Genomic DNA, 16,223 nt, shown 5'->3' with positions numbered 1-16,223 from the left:
CCTGCTCCCTTAAACGTGTGTCCCTTGACGTCCACGCTTTTCGAGAGAAACTCGAGAACGGTGAGAGAGAAAAGCGGTGGTCCGCTTTGTTGTAATTTCAGGCGAGTCTTAGTCTGCCTGGCTCACCGTTCAATCTCCGTCGAAGCAGCCGCGGTAGCCATCAGTTCACGATCAGAAATGGCCGGGGCCGTTTCGTCGGACCGCCAGGAGGCGACCGGAAGCCGTTGGTCCTATCGACGTTCCTCGACGCCCAGGAACACCTGCCATACGCGGACGACTCGAACGCGGTCACGCCAATGTCCGAGGAGAATGGCACGATCGTCGTGCCTGTCTACTACGCGAATCTTGGGTCCAGGCACTCGTCGTACACGTCGCACGCATCACGGCTTTCGTACACGTCCCATGGTGATTTGATCGGTGGAATAGCAAACGCGGGGAAACCGATGACGAAGGAGAGCCAGCTGAGAATCAGATCTGTCAGGCCACCATCCGTGAATGGCCATTTCACGGATTCTAATCAGAAGTACCATTACGTGAGTAGGCGATTTTTGGGGGGCTTGTATTAATTTGAAATGGTGGAATAGGATGGAGTCGTTTATTTCAGGGTAGATTAAGGGGTTTTTGTCTATGAGCTGTGTTTAGGTGATGGTGTTTGACGGTATACACGAATAAAATGCTTTCTTTATTTCTATGTTATTTTATGTTGCTGTATATACATATAAGAGAGAATGAATATTTTATCCAATTACGGAATAAGGCTTCGTTAATTTAGTAAATATAATTTAGAAGGTTTTAGTTTTAGTTCATTTGCTATTTATCTTCATTTCCTTATTCTATTTGTTCATTCATCGTTGTACTAATATTTATTTGTCTCTGTGTTTTACAAACTTCGAATAGTAATATCCGTCTTCTTTTTCCTTAAAGCTGAACATCCTTAAGTAAACTTGTCGAATAGATTTTCTAATTGATTACATATTACGGAAAAATTCTGACGAAGGAATAAAGATTTCATTTTATGTTCAGGAGGGTGATCTAGAAGATCCTATGGGCAAGGCAAAGCAACAAGACAATCCGTTTATAGAGCCTTCACAACAACATGCCGTAGTTGATATGAAAGGTAAATTTATTTAAGAAAAAGACAATAATTTAGCAATAATTATTTTGCATATTCGATAAACAACTTTTCTCTGGAGAAAACATAATGTGTCGTTTTTTTGCAGACGTGATGGTGCTGAACGATATCATAGAACAGGCCGCGGGTCGACAGAGCAGAACACCGGAGCAAGGAGGTAATGTCGAGTTTCAGCTCCTTCGCTCACGTTACTCTTTTTTCTTACAGTTTTCTATCACCCTTTATCACAGATGTGTATCTCTTGTGTGATGAGCATCCTGTCATTTTGATGTACACCGTTGTTAAGACTCTTGTACAGTTTTTCTCCATTGATATTCAGTGCTGAAGATTTTTGTCTGAGCGCCTTGTACATAGTAGACCGACTCCTACATACGTTATATACGTTATATACATCTATCTGTATCTCTCTTTTTTTTCTATTATTTAATTTCAATTTATAATTACGTCCAGACTCTCTTATATCGAGATAACCAACGAATTGTTTTTATTTTATTCATTATTGGTTATTGTATTGATACCAATGTGTATTACAGTGCATGGTATAATTCCCGTTGGTCCTAATAAGTTCCATTTTTATTATTGTCTTACAAAAATTTAAAGGAAAAAGAAAACAAAGAAAAAATACAAGAAACATAAAAGATAGAACTCATAGATACACGATACGAATAATCTTCTAAATCGTAATAAATAAATTCATCGAAATAATTGCAGTGCGTAAGCCCTCGAACACTTGGATGGATAAATGAAACAGAAAAACGAGAAAAAGAAAGAAACGAATATAGATGAGAACAATTTGTGATAGTTTCTTTTGGGGAAACAGAGTTTGTTTCCTGATGTATACGACACAGATTAAACATCCTCGCTGCAGCTACACGGTCCTGGTCGCTTCGTGCCTGGATTTCGCCTCAGCTCCTCGTCTGATCACCGACGTACACTGCAGCGAAACTTTAATTTTACCATAGTATTTTTTCGCGAAGGCACTCGCTTCGAGGGCACCACCGCGTTTACCTGCGTTGCACAATGAAGAATGTAGAATCAGAAAGCTTCATCGAGCGATGATTACTATCATTCGCCGTATCATCGACACTCAGTGCTCTAGAAAATGCGATTAGCGCTTCTAAAGTGACATTACTAGCGAGAACACCAAGCAGCATTATCGCACATTGACCTTAGGTTGTTGCAAAAGCCAATATAGCAACGTCTAAAAGAATCCAATCAGATCGATTGTTTTTATCACGTTCAATTCTTTCCTCCAGGTTCTTTTATTCTTGTTATTTGTAATTATTGTTTATTGTAATTGAGATTTTATTCCTGTGTATAGTTAACGGTGTTCGCGTTTTTTTATGCTTTTTATCCACCAATAGTTGAATGAGGTTTTTATTAAAATTATTGCAAAAAAAAAAAAGAGATTTAATATTTGGGAAGATATTTTAAAGAGAAGATTGAATTTTCGAACGATCATCCTTATTTTAAAGAGGAGATTACGTTTGTGGATTTGAGTAGGTCTTTTGAAAATTGTATATAGCACGTTTCTTTTATCCTAATTTCTTAAAATTCAATTTATTCCATTCTACCAATACTATATTCCACCAACTGAGCATTAATTGCACTTTGAACGTCCAAGAATTTTATTTGAACTTGTTCTCATCCCTTTCTTCCGCATAGCGACTCATGCAGCACTTTTATATTATCCACTTGGCCGCTTCGATTTTTCTGTTTACAACACTCTTGCACACAGCTTTTGGGCTGCGCGTGTTCTTGCTGCCTGCACATTCACGTAAAACGCTTTGAATGCGCACCATTTTTAGTTTCTCTTCTCTTTTTCTTTGCTTTCAGGAAAGGTTTGTAGTGTTCCTGTATTCTGAATTTTGTTCTTTTCCTTTGGTTTTTGGTTCCGTTTTTGCTATGATATATAAACACACCTGCCTGTTTCTCGTATTTGATAATCTGTGGTCTAATGAGCTAAAAAGAATATATAAAGAAAACAAAAGGAATGTATAATAAAAGACTATGCAAGCTTGAAAATGAACGAGAAAACCTCTTTCCCCAAAAAGAGTGGTGCCAGACAAAATTACTAACACGCGTTACAGTTTCGACCTATTACTTTCCGACAGACGACGATGAAGAAGGGCCAAAGTTTAAGGACAAATTGTTGGCCGCGGTGCTACGTTGCATCGATATCTTCTGCGTGTGGGATTGTTGCTGGTTGTGGCTTGAGTTTCAAAAATACGTGTCTCTTGTGGTGTTCGATCCATTCGTAGAGTTGTTCATCACCCTTTGTATCGTCGTCAATACATTGTTCATGGCGCTCGATCATCACGATATGGACAAGGATATGGAAAAAGTGCTCAAGACAGGAAACTACGTAAGTAACATGGATTTTAAATATATATCCTATGTGTAAGAAAATTTTTATTCATTTATAAAGTACCTATTTAGATGTTTTATAATTTTGAAAAGATTATTTTATTCTTGTTCCTTTAAATAAATAATATCGTTGTCCACTTATAATATTATTCTTTTTTATATTTGTAGTTCTTCACGGCAACATTCGGTATCGAGGCAACGCTGAAACTCATAGCAATGAGTCCGAAATATTACTTTCAAGAAGGATGGAATATTTTCGACTTCATCATCGTCGCTCTTTCGCTTCTGGAATTGGGATTAGAAGGTGTCCAAGGTCTCTCCGTATTGCGATCGTTCAGATTGGTAAGTTATTTCATGTATTTGTATTATTTGTAAACCAATTTCGATATAAAATATCCTGAAATTACCAAGGATCTATTTTTAGATAGATAAAGAAAAAGACAAATAATATATTGTATAATGTGGATAATAAGAACAATAAAGAATCTATTATATTTTTCTTTTCACTTTCATTTAACAAATTATAATAAAAAGTATTAAATAATCATTCTATTTCCAGTTAAGAGTGTTCAAACTGGCGAAGTCGTGGCCTACGTTGAATCTGCTAATTTCCATCATGGGCAGAACAGTAGGAGCGCTGGGTAACCTGACGTTCGTGTTATGTATCATTATCTTCATTTTCGCCGTCATGGGTATGCAATTGTTTGGGAAGAACTATACGGACAACGTTGATCGGTTCCCCGATGGAGATCTACCGAGATGGAATTTCACCGATTTTATGCATTCGTTCATGATCGTGTTTCGCGTACTCTGTGGAGAATGGATCGAGTCTATGTGGGATTGTATGCTTGTGGGCGACGTCTCTTGCATACCATTCTTTCTGGCTACTGTTGTCATCGGTAATCTGGTTGTAAGTATATTTAACGAGCCTTACGATTAACCGATACCAAATTACTTTCAATTATTAAATTACTCTTCACAAGGTTTGTCTAATATTCTTTTATTTTCTTCTTGTTAATTCTTAAACAAAGGTCTAATAAATTACATGGAAGCTTATTTTCAGTGATAATTTGTAACATTTGTAATTGTTGACGAATTTCTAGTTTCAGGCTTAATCTTACAAAGTATGTTGAACTGAAAAAACTGAAGACTGAGGAAAAAAAATGTACTAACAAAGAATCGGCAACGACAATGTATTTTTTCAAGCAGATCTAAAATCTCATCTTTAAGAAAAGTCATTAGTTGTTCATATTAGTGTCCTAGCAAACTAGATCTTTTAAATCATTATTCGCCTACCTTACAATATTCTTCACCTTTTTCTCTTTTTTCTTTTTTCAATTTTTTCAATTCAACATACATACATTTTCAAAATATGTTCTAGAAATTCAATTCTATCTCTGTTCAACACATTATCCTTATCAAAAGATTAGATTCTTCCAGTTATTTGATGTTTCGAATTTAACATTTCATCTCTGAAAAATTAAGTTACATATCCATTCTCAAAGAATCCCTCGCTTCTTTCATAAAGAGCATGTACATATTTTCCAACATCCAACCAACATCCTTTGCAAGAGGATCCTACATTCTTTACCAAGATCAAACTCCTGTATAATTTCTTAAATTTAACATTATTCTTTCAATATTATTTTCCAATACATTTAATTTAGAATTCCGTAAATAGAATCCTACTTGCTTTATCAAAGAACGACCCTTCAATTTTCCTATTTTAACACGGTCAATCCTAAAGATTAAACCCTTAAAAGCTTAGCTGCCACTTCCTTTCTTAAAACATCATACCAACTAGACCAATGGTCTTCCTTATCATCTAAAGATAGAAGCAACACGCGAGCCCGAGACGAAATGAAAATTGTTTGATGTGCAAACGAACAGGTGCTGAATCTCTTCTTGGCTTTGTTGCTGAGCAACTTCGGTTCGTCGAATCTATCGGCGCCGACCGCGGACAACGATACGAACAAGATCGCGGAGGCGATCGATCGAATAGCACGATTTATTAAGTGGATCAAGCGAAATGTCCTTTATCTTGCTAAAATGATGCGAGCCAAACTCACCAATCAGATATCCGATCAGGCGCCAGGTGAGGGACCGTCCAACAGTTGGAAAGAAGGTTTATATCCAATCAGATCGCTTGCTGTGTGCGCTGTGTAGTTCGTGGCACTGTTTTTCAGTTCTGCTTTTCACTTTAAACGAAAGAAGAACAACCATTTTATTTCTTTAAGTTCTTTCATTTCGCTGCCAGTCGACGAAATGGACAAAAAGAAATGTTCTTTTATTAAAATGGAAAATTACGAAAAAAGAAGGAAAACAGCGCGAAAATAGTTAGCGAGATCAATTCTTTTCTTTTTAATATTTTATTGATCTCTTTTAGATTTCGTGCTTTTTAATTATTACAATCTTTTCTTCCTTTTTTTTTTTTTTTTTTTTCTAATTTGTACGACAGAGTACGTTGACTGGTGATCCTCTTCTTTTCTTTTATCTTTTTAACGCAGAGTTTTCAATCGGTTCGCTATTTTTCTACGTTTCTTCCACGAATTAAAAATGACAGAGAGAAAGGGGGAGAGAGAGAGAGAGAGAGAGAAAAAGGGAGAGAAAGGGAGAGAGAATAAAGAGGACAGGAATAGGATAGATTAATTTTTGCTTCGCTGATTAGCCTGGCAGTTATACGTTGCTTTGCCTATTATTTTCACGTTGGAGAAAGTAAACGTCTCGTCTCCCGATAAAATCAATCATCGCTTCGAAATTATCGAATAAGATCGAGTGTAGATTTTGCAGCATCGCGCGATACATTTGGATTGATCTGATTTTCAGAGATTGTGTGCTAAAAAATCTAGATTAATCGCAAATATGCAATGAATATTATTGAGATCCAGAAATGGGCTCGAATTATATCTTATTTATATACTGGGTGTCTCAAAATAATTTTCACTAAATATTCATTAGTGGCAAAAAATATAGAAAAAAAGAGGAGTTCATAGACAATACAACGTATGAATTATAAAAATTAATGCGTATGAACCAAACTCTACCATTCGTATATGATAATCAATAATTAATAAGTTGATTAATAAACACATATATGAATCGTTTAATTGCTATACTTTATACATGATCTGATCTCTTTTTACATAATAATTCATCAACTAATAGTAGTTGCATAGTTTTTAAATCGACAAATTATAGATTATGTCAATTTTCCTTCCATCGTTTTACACTCTTACGTCTCAAAAGTGGCTTTACCTGTAAAATGTTATTTCTTTTATTATCGAACTTGTTTCTGTGTATTATCAAACTTCTTACACGTAAGTAAAGAAATTTTTCTACCAATATTGCAAGAATATCAAATGACAATATTAAATTACTAATAACGCGTGGTAATATTATTTTAAATGTTATACTATTACAAAACTGGAGATTATATTTTCAATGGTATTGAAAGGAAAATGTAAACTCTATACGACTTTACTATTCGATAATCATTTTATGTGACTTTATTTTACGACACCCTGTATATAACACTAATCCTAACGATAACAGTAATCGTATAATGTAACAACGAACGTAACAAATCAAAATTCTATTACAATTTACGTAAATTAATTGCTCGTAAATTTTTGCATTATGTTTTCAAGCAAAAGAGTGTTGTATTTTCTTCTGTTTTACAACTTCTGCTTATTATTAATATTTTGCAACAAAGGAAAAGAAAAAGACAATTATACCTTCTTCGATTCTGACCTAATATTAAATACTAACAATTAAACTACAATATAATCCATCATGTATCGCGTATTAAAATTAGTCACACTTGTACACCGTCATTTAATTATAGTATCATACAATTAGTACAGCGTCGTAACGAGGCTAGACACAAGAATATTGCATGAACAAAAACGATGAAACAAAAATTCTATTCAGAAAAAAAAAAAAAAAAGAAAGATCAAGATAGAGTACGATATTTTTTCTATTTTTTTTTTCTTTTCTTCTTCTTAAATATTTTCGGAACAACGGTAGAAAATCGACGATTTCATAGTTTACGAATTGGTTACTCGATGAAAATCACGTCAGTTACTCTGTCCGATACAGATAAATATTTTTTGACGAAATGATTTTGATAAGGGCGGGTTAGAGATTTTATATGACTGTGCAGATGGAATTGATCGCGATGGGGACCTAGATCTTGCAGATGGCGAGCTGGATGCGTATAGAGATAAAAAGAGTGCCAAGGAGATAAACCAACTCGAAGTTGCTATCGGAGATGGAATGGAATTTACCATCCATGGTAAGCGTGTCGAGGAAAACGAATATTTCCTCGATCGAGTCATCGAGCATTTTTCTTCGATTCTGCTGAATTTTTCAAGTGTTAAACCCCCGCAGGGTGAAGGCTGGATCAATTTTGACTCATACAGATATTTCATGTTTATTATTTTATAATTGAAAGTTACATTTACGTATTAATATTCTATCAAACTATTAGGTGATCGCATAAATTCTGTTGGAGAACATCTGCAATTACAACATGATATACCAATGTATACGACACAATAGAAAATACAGAATAGGATATATTATTATACTATTTTTTATAAATCAAAATCTTCTAATTTATTAGAAGAAGGACTGATCGCATCCTTTGAGAACGAAAAGCTTTTCATTTTGTTTTCTGTTCGTTTTACCCTGAGAAATAAAGTGTTCGATCATCCTAATAAAAATGATTCAGCCTTCAATGAGAAAGAGTTAAGTTTATTGTGAATAGTATTTACTATGTTGTTGATAATTAAGTGAGACAATATTTCTTTTTTCAAAGGAGATCTAAAGAATAAATTGAAGAAGGGTAAACTGTGCATGAACAACAGCAAAGTTATAGGAAATTCGATAAACCATCGTGACTACAGGCTGGACAACGATTATATTAATCAGAACGAGGATGATACCATCAGGTGAATTTATTTTTAGATTTTCGTTATTGTCAGTTATTGTTGAAGATAATTCTTTCGGTGGAAAATCGAGTTGATTACATACGTGTTTGTCTCTTCTTTCTTTTTTTTCTGGTACCCTTTGTGCAGTAATAAATCATATGGCAGCCACAAGAATAGAGCGTTCAAGGACGAAAGTCATAAAGGAAGTATGGACTCGTTGGATGGTGAAGAAAAGAAGGATGCGAGTAAAGAAGACCTGGAACAAGAAGAAGGTAAGATATTGAAATGTTCTAAAAAAAAAAAAAAATATACTAAGTACAGATAATTAGTTATTATTAATTCGATGTTTATGCAAATTCATATTTTTATCAACACAACTGAGTAAACAGAATACTTATTTCATTATATTATACTGTATATTTGGAGTATATTTTGAATGTTTCATATATCTTCACATATTATGTGCATTCTGTGCATTTGTATGTTTTTAAATTCTTCATAAACGCATAGACATTCACAGTCTAGTAATTAATAATTCTGTAAATAAATACATACTCATTTACCAACCTGGCAAATATTTCATTAATTGTAATAATTATTATGATAATTATTGTTCTCGTTAAAACGAAATATTATGTTTCCAAGATCTTGGAGAAGAGGGAGAGGAGGGAGAAGGCGTCCTAGGGGATGCAATTATCCAAGCAGACGAAGATCCCATCGAATCCGACTATCCGGCTGACTGTTGTCCAGAAAATTGTTACAAGAAATTCCCGTTCTTAGCTGGTGACGATGACGCTCCATTTTGGCAGGGTTGGGCCAACTTGAGACTGAAGACCTTCCAACTAATTGAGAACAAGTATTTTGAGACTGCCGTCATTTTGATGATCCTTTTGAGTAGTATGGCTCTCGTAAGTACATTTCATACATTCCATTCTTATTTATTGTTTTATTATCATCTGATGTATTCTTTTACTTTGTGAATTTTAAAGATATATGAATTATAATTGAAATTACGTTGTGCGATGTTCAGGCCTTGGAAGATGTGCATCTTCAACAACGACCCATTCTGCAAGATATCTTATACTACATGGACCGAATATTTACTGTGATTTTCTTCCTCGAAATGTTAATCAAATGGTTGGCTCTCGGCTTCAAAAAGTACTTCACGAACGCTTGGTGCTGGCTTGATTTCATCATTGTCATGGTAAGTCATATTTATTCAGTCAATTCTCTTATATATCTCATGTAGTTTTATGATCTAAATGTGCGTAATCTCTCGTTCAAGAAAAAATAAGGATAAGAAAAAAGTCTAATAATTTCTATTCAGATTTTTTATAAAATAAGTTAATAAGATAACGATTACTCACATGAAGGATGTTATATTAGATTATCTCCAAAAAATAGTCTCTCTAATTTCTATTTTTAACGCAAAAAGGAAATACTTTTATAATTCATATTTTTATAAAATGTCTCTAATCTATTTAATAATTTAGTTCATATCACAGCTGAACTTCGTTTACGTTCCCCAACCAGAAACAAGCTTACAATAAAATCCATAGAAAAATCTCTTATACAAAGTCCATACCTTGCATACCATATACCTTGAACAGTCGTCTTAGCAACTTTGTATAAGACAAAAATATCAAAATGTTTAGAGAGAGGATGAGGAGTCTTTAAACACAAGAGAACAGAAACTCTGAAAGAAACTTTCTTTAAAAGCATGCAACGCTTGAGATCTTTTCCACGAATCAATGATTTTGTAAACTTGTTCCAAAAAAACAAAAAAGAAACAAAAGTTCCCCATCTTCAAGTTTCTCTGAATGACGAAAGTGTGCCCTCCACCTTTTTCTTCTTCTCCTCCTCCCAACCACCCGAAAAGTCAGTTCACAAAGCGGAAGAGCTCAGCATGGAAACTCCCTCGTGGTGGATTACTGTAATACAAACTCGTCTACGTATAATAACGTATATCTCATGTGTCATGTGTCACGTTCCATCTGATCGATATTTGATGATGATGATAGCTCTCACTGATCAACTTGGGCGCCATCTGGGCAGGCGCCGCCGACATCCCGGCCTTCCGTTCCATGAGAACACTGAGGGCCTTGAGGCCTTTACGAGCCGTGTCACGATGGGAGGGCATGAGAGTAAGTCATCGGTCGACAAGAAGCGAAAAACAAAAAAAAAAAAAAACCGAGAAAGAGCAGCCTCATCCGGTGATACGACGACCTTTGTATGATCGTGCAAATCTGACGGATTATTATTTTATCATTTTATGAAACTGAAGTATAGCGTGCAGAGTATTTCTTGTGGAATTTAAATGCAACTCTGTTGCAAGTTTTGAGCTTGTTAATTTACTTTTCCTGTTTAATTTTCGGTGTTTAAAAGAAATTAATCTTTGTGACAGTATCAAGGAACTTTCTATGGTATTTTTGGAGAATTCTAATTTGAATAAGAGACATTGTTATTTAAATAATATTATAAGAGTAAGTAGTGCTCCTTTTATAATTAGACAATTTTCTCTTATACATAATTCGTTACTATTGAATCAAGTAATAAGTTCACCCTTCGTTAGTGTATACGTTTGATTTATAAAAATTGTTTAAAACATGTATCTGAATTTTACCAATAGAAATATAAATCTATGGAGAAACTCGATAAAGAAGTTACATACTTCTTTTAACAGCTCAACGTAATAGTAATAACTAAAGAATTAATAATATTACTATTAATCATTAATCCTCGTAGTATTATTCAAATAATAATGTCTTCGTACTTTCTCAAAATTTATAAACCTTTTTAAAGAGATGAATATCTAATGGTAGTATTTTTAAACATTAGTTTTTTCATCTGTAATCCGTCACGTTTGTTCCGAGGTTTTGGTTTTTTAATGAGTCGATAGGACAAAAAAAGAAAACTGAAAAAAAGCGATTAGAAAGAAAGAAGGGAACAATAAGTAAAAACCGAGGGAAAAATGACGAGAGAGGACATGATCGCTACAGTGATCGTAGCCTTGTACTCTGTGGTGTGCTTTCCGGTGTGCAGAGGTACACTGGTGTCTCTACTTGGTGTCTGCACTGATATTGGAGTTTTTGTCGTACTAGCTACTGCCGATGTACGCCTTTCCTAAACAGTCTTTTTTAGCACAGTGATCGTTGTGCAAAGTACAGTGTATCTATACATATAAACTATATATATATATACATTATATACATATACATATTATATTGCTTTGTGTGTAATGTACAATCTTCCTTGTGTGTTCATGTACGCGTGTGTACTACATAACATATTATGCGCGTGTAATTTTGGAATTTGGTCATCAGGATTTTGATTTTTCAACGTTACAACGCACTATGGTACCAGTTTAATTGATGTTACAATGAAAAAATAATATGAATTCTCATTATGAATATAATTTTTCACCCACAAATCTGAAAAAACGATCGTATTTAAAAAATTACGTAGAATATTATTATTAGAGTATCTATCGATAATACGAAAGTATGTAGCAAGAACAAGTTGTTTCGCTTTTTAATTCGTGCTTTGTTAGGAAGAAGAAGAACCTTCTACATCTACGTCAATTAATAATTTTATCAAACTATCGAAACAAAATGCAAAGTACTTTTCTAATTGCAAGACTCTTCTTAACGATCAAATTGGTACCTAGCGCGTCGTTACTGCCGGTATGACGAACCTTTTCATCTGTTTCAGGACGAAGCCGATTATCATGCTCGCAACCGAAAATATCTCTCATCAATTCATTCATTGCTCTCTGCATTGTCGGTCGTTCTCGCCTGTATGCGTACAATCGCGTCTTCCAGATGAATGAACATTTACGTAACTTAAAAGAAATTAGCTTATCGTATACATTTTAATTTCTTCGAAATTCCTAGAATCGTAAGAAGCGCTTAGCGAATTCTTAAAATTCCCTTTCACAGCCACTAAACATATTACTAAACATAAAGGAAATAACGCATTAAAAAGCATCCTTTTAGCGAAGGATTGTACGGAAACAGGGGTGACACGACGTCCATTCTCTGTTCACTGTGAACCGCTACGTGTGCCATATCTGGTTTCTCTCAATGTCTTCATCCCCCTGCTCTGGATATTTGTTGTATCTACGATGTGTATCATACACTATTTAAATGGAACGATTTCCACAGATGGGACGGACTCCTGTGTTACTTTGATCCGCTTCAATGGACTCCTCGATCCATCGACGGGAAATCGAGAGATCAGAAAAAAAAAACAGAACAAAACAAAAAAAAAAAAAAACGAAAAATAAGACATGAAACTAAAACCATACAAAACACGAATTGACGCGTCGACGGTCAACCAACAACCTCTACTTCCTCCTAACCCTTTCTTTAGCTATCTATTTTCTTCTCTTTCTCTATTCTTCCGTTTCTACCTATCTCTTAAAATTTTTCTAGTATTTGAAAGTTTGGAAATGATTATTGATTATGATAATGATAATGATGATGATGATTATGATTATGATTATGATTATGATTATGATTATGATGATGAATTCGTATCGCGAGTAGCCTGTCTACCTGTTGCTGTGATCCGCTCTCGTTTCTCGCTCGCAGGTGTCACTCATTAACTTCGTAGCGTCGCTCTGTGGCGCTGGCGGGATCCAAGCCTTCAAAACAATGAGGACCCTAAGGGCCCTAAGGCCACTCAGGGCGATGTCTAGAATGCAGGGAATGCGGGTATGTAGCCCACAGTCTCAGCAGACCTTGCCGATTACTTTCTTATTATGTTCCCGACCGAATCGATCATTCTCTTTAGCGGGCGAATCGAGCTTCCGAGTTGGGCATATGTCGTTAGAAATATCGCGATTATCATAGGATAATTTTGATATAACGATAGTTTTAGACGAAATAATATCTCTACTATGACAAACGAGTAATCTAATTAGAAATTTCTTGCGAAGAAAGTACTTGGTAATTGTTGTTTAATATGTTGGATTATTGCAGCGTAATGTCGCAAGAAATAATTAGCAAATAACAAAGATAAAACTATATGGTTAAAATCTGTCAAATCAAAAGCAGAGTATAGCGAGACTCTTGTCTGAGAATGTTCGACTTGCTATATTTACTATTCGAAGTTATTTGCGATAAGAATACTAAATAATAATTGAACAAATTGCACGTCCGATAGCAATGTTAAGTAACAACGAAAGTGGCTTCCAGATTTTGTAGATTCGTTCTTCGAAAGTATTAACATTAGGTAATTAACGCTATGACTTACGTCGATTAAACAATGCCCAACTTTGTTGACAATTTTCGATTCGTCCAGATTTTCAATTTGAATTCTCTCGGTGCCGTCGAATTATCTCGAACGAATAAAATTATTAGCCGTTCTAATAGAATTATCAATATCAGTAGTTCAAGAAAATTATCGAAGATAATTAGAAGAAAATTAAAGATCGCATTTATGAAATAATAATGATAATAAAAATAAGAAATAAAATAATAAATGAGTATGTATAAAAAAAAAAAAAAAAAAAAAAATAGAAAGAAAATCAGTTTAACGGCGGCACCGTTTTTCTTTCATGGCGAGAATCGACAAAGAGGCCGATTTGAGTTTCATATGACACGGAATATTTTGTTTAGTTTTGTTGCATTAAAATATAGTTACTTACTTTGTTGTTAGTTATTCGAAAAATTAACGAAACAACTCTTCGGTCTCGCCGTGTCGAAGACTCGATTCCTTTTGCACGTGAACATAAGTAGGGCGATCGCGAATGCACTTGAGCTTAAAACTGCGAATGTTTGAACGGCACGTAGACTCGTTCTTTATTGAATAATTCTCGCGAGATATGCACCTTAGAGACACACGTACGCTGCTGTTCGTAAATTTTGGATCGACGAACTCTTCTCGTAAATTCGAGACAACACCCTATTTATATAATTTCTACAAAATAGCGAGAACGATTAACGATTTCCAAGACATTCTCGCGTCTTCCCTGTTCTAGTTTGTAAAACTAATTTGTATATCTTTAAACGATACGACTAATACTTTGTAGATATTTCAAACATCAATTACGTACTACTTGAAAGGAAATCCAGGCAAAAACGTGAAATAGATCCTCAATTTTGGGTGAAAACGAAACGGGCGCTTGAAGAAACATACAACGATAGATTTGTATTCATTTTACGTACAAAGTGTCCCAAGTTCTTTTCCAGCAAACGGTGCTAGAACAAAGTGATAAAGAGAAGAAAGGATATATCGTATAAACGTACAGGCTTCTAAATACTTTGTACAGAAAAATCATTTAAAAAATGCAAATAGTAACAAATTAGTGAAAAAGAAGATAAGCAAAATTGTTACGGTTATATTATATCCTTATTTTTCATAGAATATGTTCGCATGTGTAGAAAAGTCTCGGAACTGTATATTTTTAAATTATTATTTCAAACAAATTTTACCATCTACGATTACTCGTTATTATTTGAATTATCGAAGAAATTAGACAAATATCAAGGACTCTAACTCTTCATCAGCCTAACAACTTACATAGAAAACCACGGGAAGCTCGGCGATATCAACGCCTGCACAGGCGATGACCCTGTCTGCATAGGTGTCGACAGATAATAAATCGAACAGCTCGGAAACGTATCCTTCGATTAAATTATTTTCAATTAGTAAGTAATAAAATAACGATGACAAGTTTAGACAAGATTTACGAACGGCGGTGTATTTAGATACTTATTGTGAAATTCAACGAGCCTGAAACAAACGTGCCTCATCTAGAAAACAGCTGGTCTCAACATACTCGAACAACACACGTATTATATACCTACATCAAACATACTAGTAACTTACCATTCTCGGATGAATTTAACAGTTTATATATCTCATTACAGACATAAAATGATTCTACATAACTGTAATACAAGGTCGCTGAGATACTGGGCGTAGAGTTACTGTCATGCCCACGCCCTGACACTATCTTATCCTATCTTATTATACAGTAGTTCGTAGCTACTAATTTTCAGCATAATCTGTCTACCTATATAAATATATAAATATATATATTATATATATAATATATAAACACGTAAAATCAATGAACATACTATGCGATAGTATATATTATATATATTATATATTATTTCGATTTCTGCATGGGATTGTTGCTTGCCGCTGAGGAACGCTAAAAATTTTCGCACGCCAAAACGCATCGAATATATCGAATGGAATGTTTCACTGTTACATGCTTTGTGCGTCACTTGCTGCTGGCTTTCGTTTATTTCTCGTGTGAATTCTATGTGCACACTTGTAGTCGTGATCTCGAAGCAACGTTAAGTATGCACCATACGTCACATCGATCAATGATCAGGCAAAGCGATACTTTGTTCCTTCTTAATTTGTTTCACAAGTCTATTGATTTCCATGAAGTTCGCGAATATTATACTTCGTGAACGCAGAGGCACTCCTTGTGTTCGCCGTGATTCTTCCTCTTCTTCTTTTTCTTTTTTTTTCTTTTTTTTTCTTCTTTTTTAATTCTTTTTTCTCTTTGTCTGTTTGAATTTGTCTGGAGACTTGTGATTTCGGTGTTTCATTGGTATACATATATATATATAGATATATAATCAATGTTCGTGCGGTGTAGTTGTACGAAATTGAACGTGATAGTTATTGTGTTGAAGTAAGTATGCAAGGTTTACCTCGGTTTACTGTTCCATAAAAAGAAAAGAGAACAAATTCATGGGAAAACTCGATTGGACTCGTTTCGTAGATATTATTGCGAGAAAGATGAGCCAAGATATTTTATCGACTCT

The 16,223-nt window shown here is 34.6% G+C and overlaps 1 protein-coding gene across 45 annotated transcripts in view; it reads left to right on the top strand.

Annotated features, from left to right (window-relative positions):
- Positions 1-16,223, top strand: part of Para (sodium voltage-gated channel paralytic) — a 69,550-nt gene that overhangs the window by 40,821 nt on the left and 12,506 nt on the right. For 4 of the 45 annotated variants that reach the window (XM_072003312.1, XM_072003335.1, XM_072003333.1 and 1 more), the window contains 13 exons: positions 102-533; positions 1,024-1,117; positions 1,221-1,289; positions 3,223-3,497; positions 3,668-3,841; positions 4,059-4,409; positions 5,390-5,594; positions 7,662-7,793; positions 8,319-8,451; positions 8,578-8,702; positions 9,076-9,338; positions 9,461-9,634; positions 13,023-13,145. In XM_072003312.1, coding sequence (XP_071859413.1) covers positions 102-533; positions 1,024-1,117; positions 1,221-1,289; positions 3,223-3,497; positions 3,668-3,841; positions 4,059-4,409; positions 5,390-5,594; positions 7,662-7,793; positions 8,319-8,451; positions 8,578-8,702; positions 9,076-9,338; positions 9,461-9,634; positions 13,023-13,145 — 2,550 coding nt within the window. Of the gene's footprint in view, positions 1-101; positions 534-1,023; positions 1,118-1,220; positions 1,290-3,222; positions 3,498-3,667; positions 3,842-4,058; positions 4,410-5,389; positions 5,625-7,661; positions 7,794-8,318; positions 8,456-8,577; positions 8,703-9,075; positions 9,339-9,460; positions 9,635-10,451; positions 10,575-13,022; positions 13,146-16,223 lie in introns of those variants that run through there. The other 41 variants (XM_072003311.1, XM_072003338.1, XM_072003323.1 and 38 more) reach the window with 21 other exon arrangements.

Source organism: Bombus fervidus, chromosome 5 (assembly GCF_041682495.2).
Source record: "Bombus fervidus isolate BK054 chromosome 5, iyBomFerv1, whole genome shotgun sequence".
Taxonomy (NCBI): Eukaryota; Metazoa; Arthropoda; class Insecta; order Hymenoptera; family Apidae; genus Bombus; species Bombus fervidus.
The sequence above is the reverse complement of the archived record's forward strand: the minus strand, read 5'-3'. Positions and strand labels throughout refer to the sequence as shown.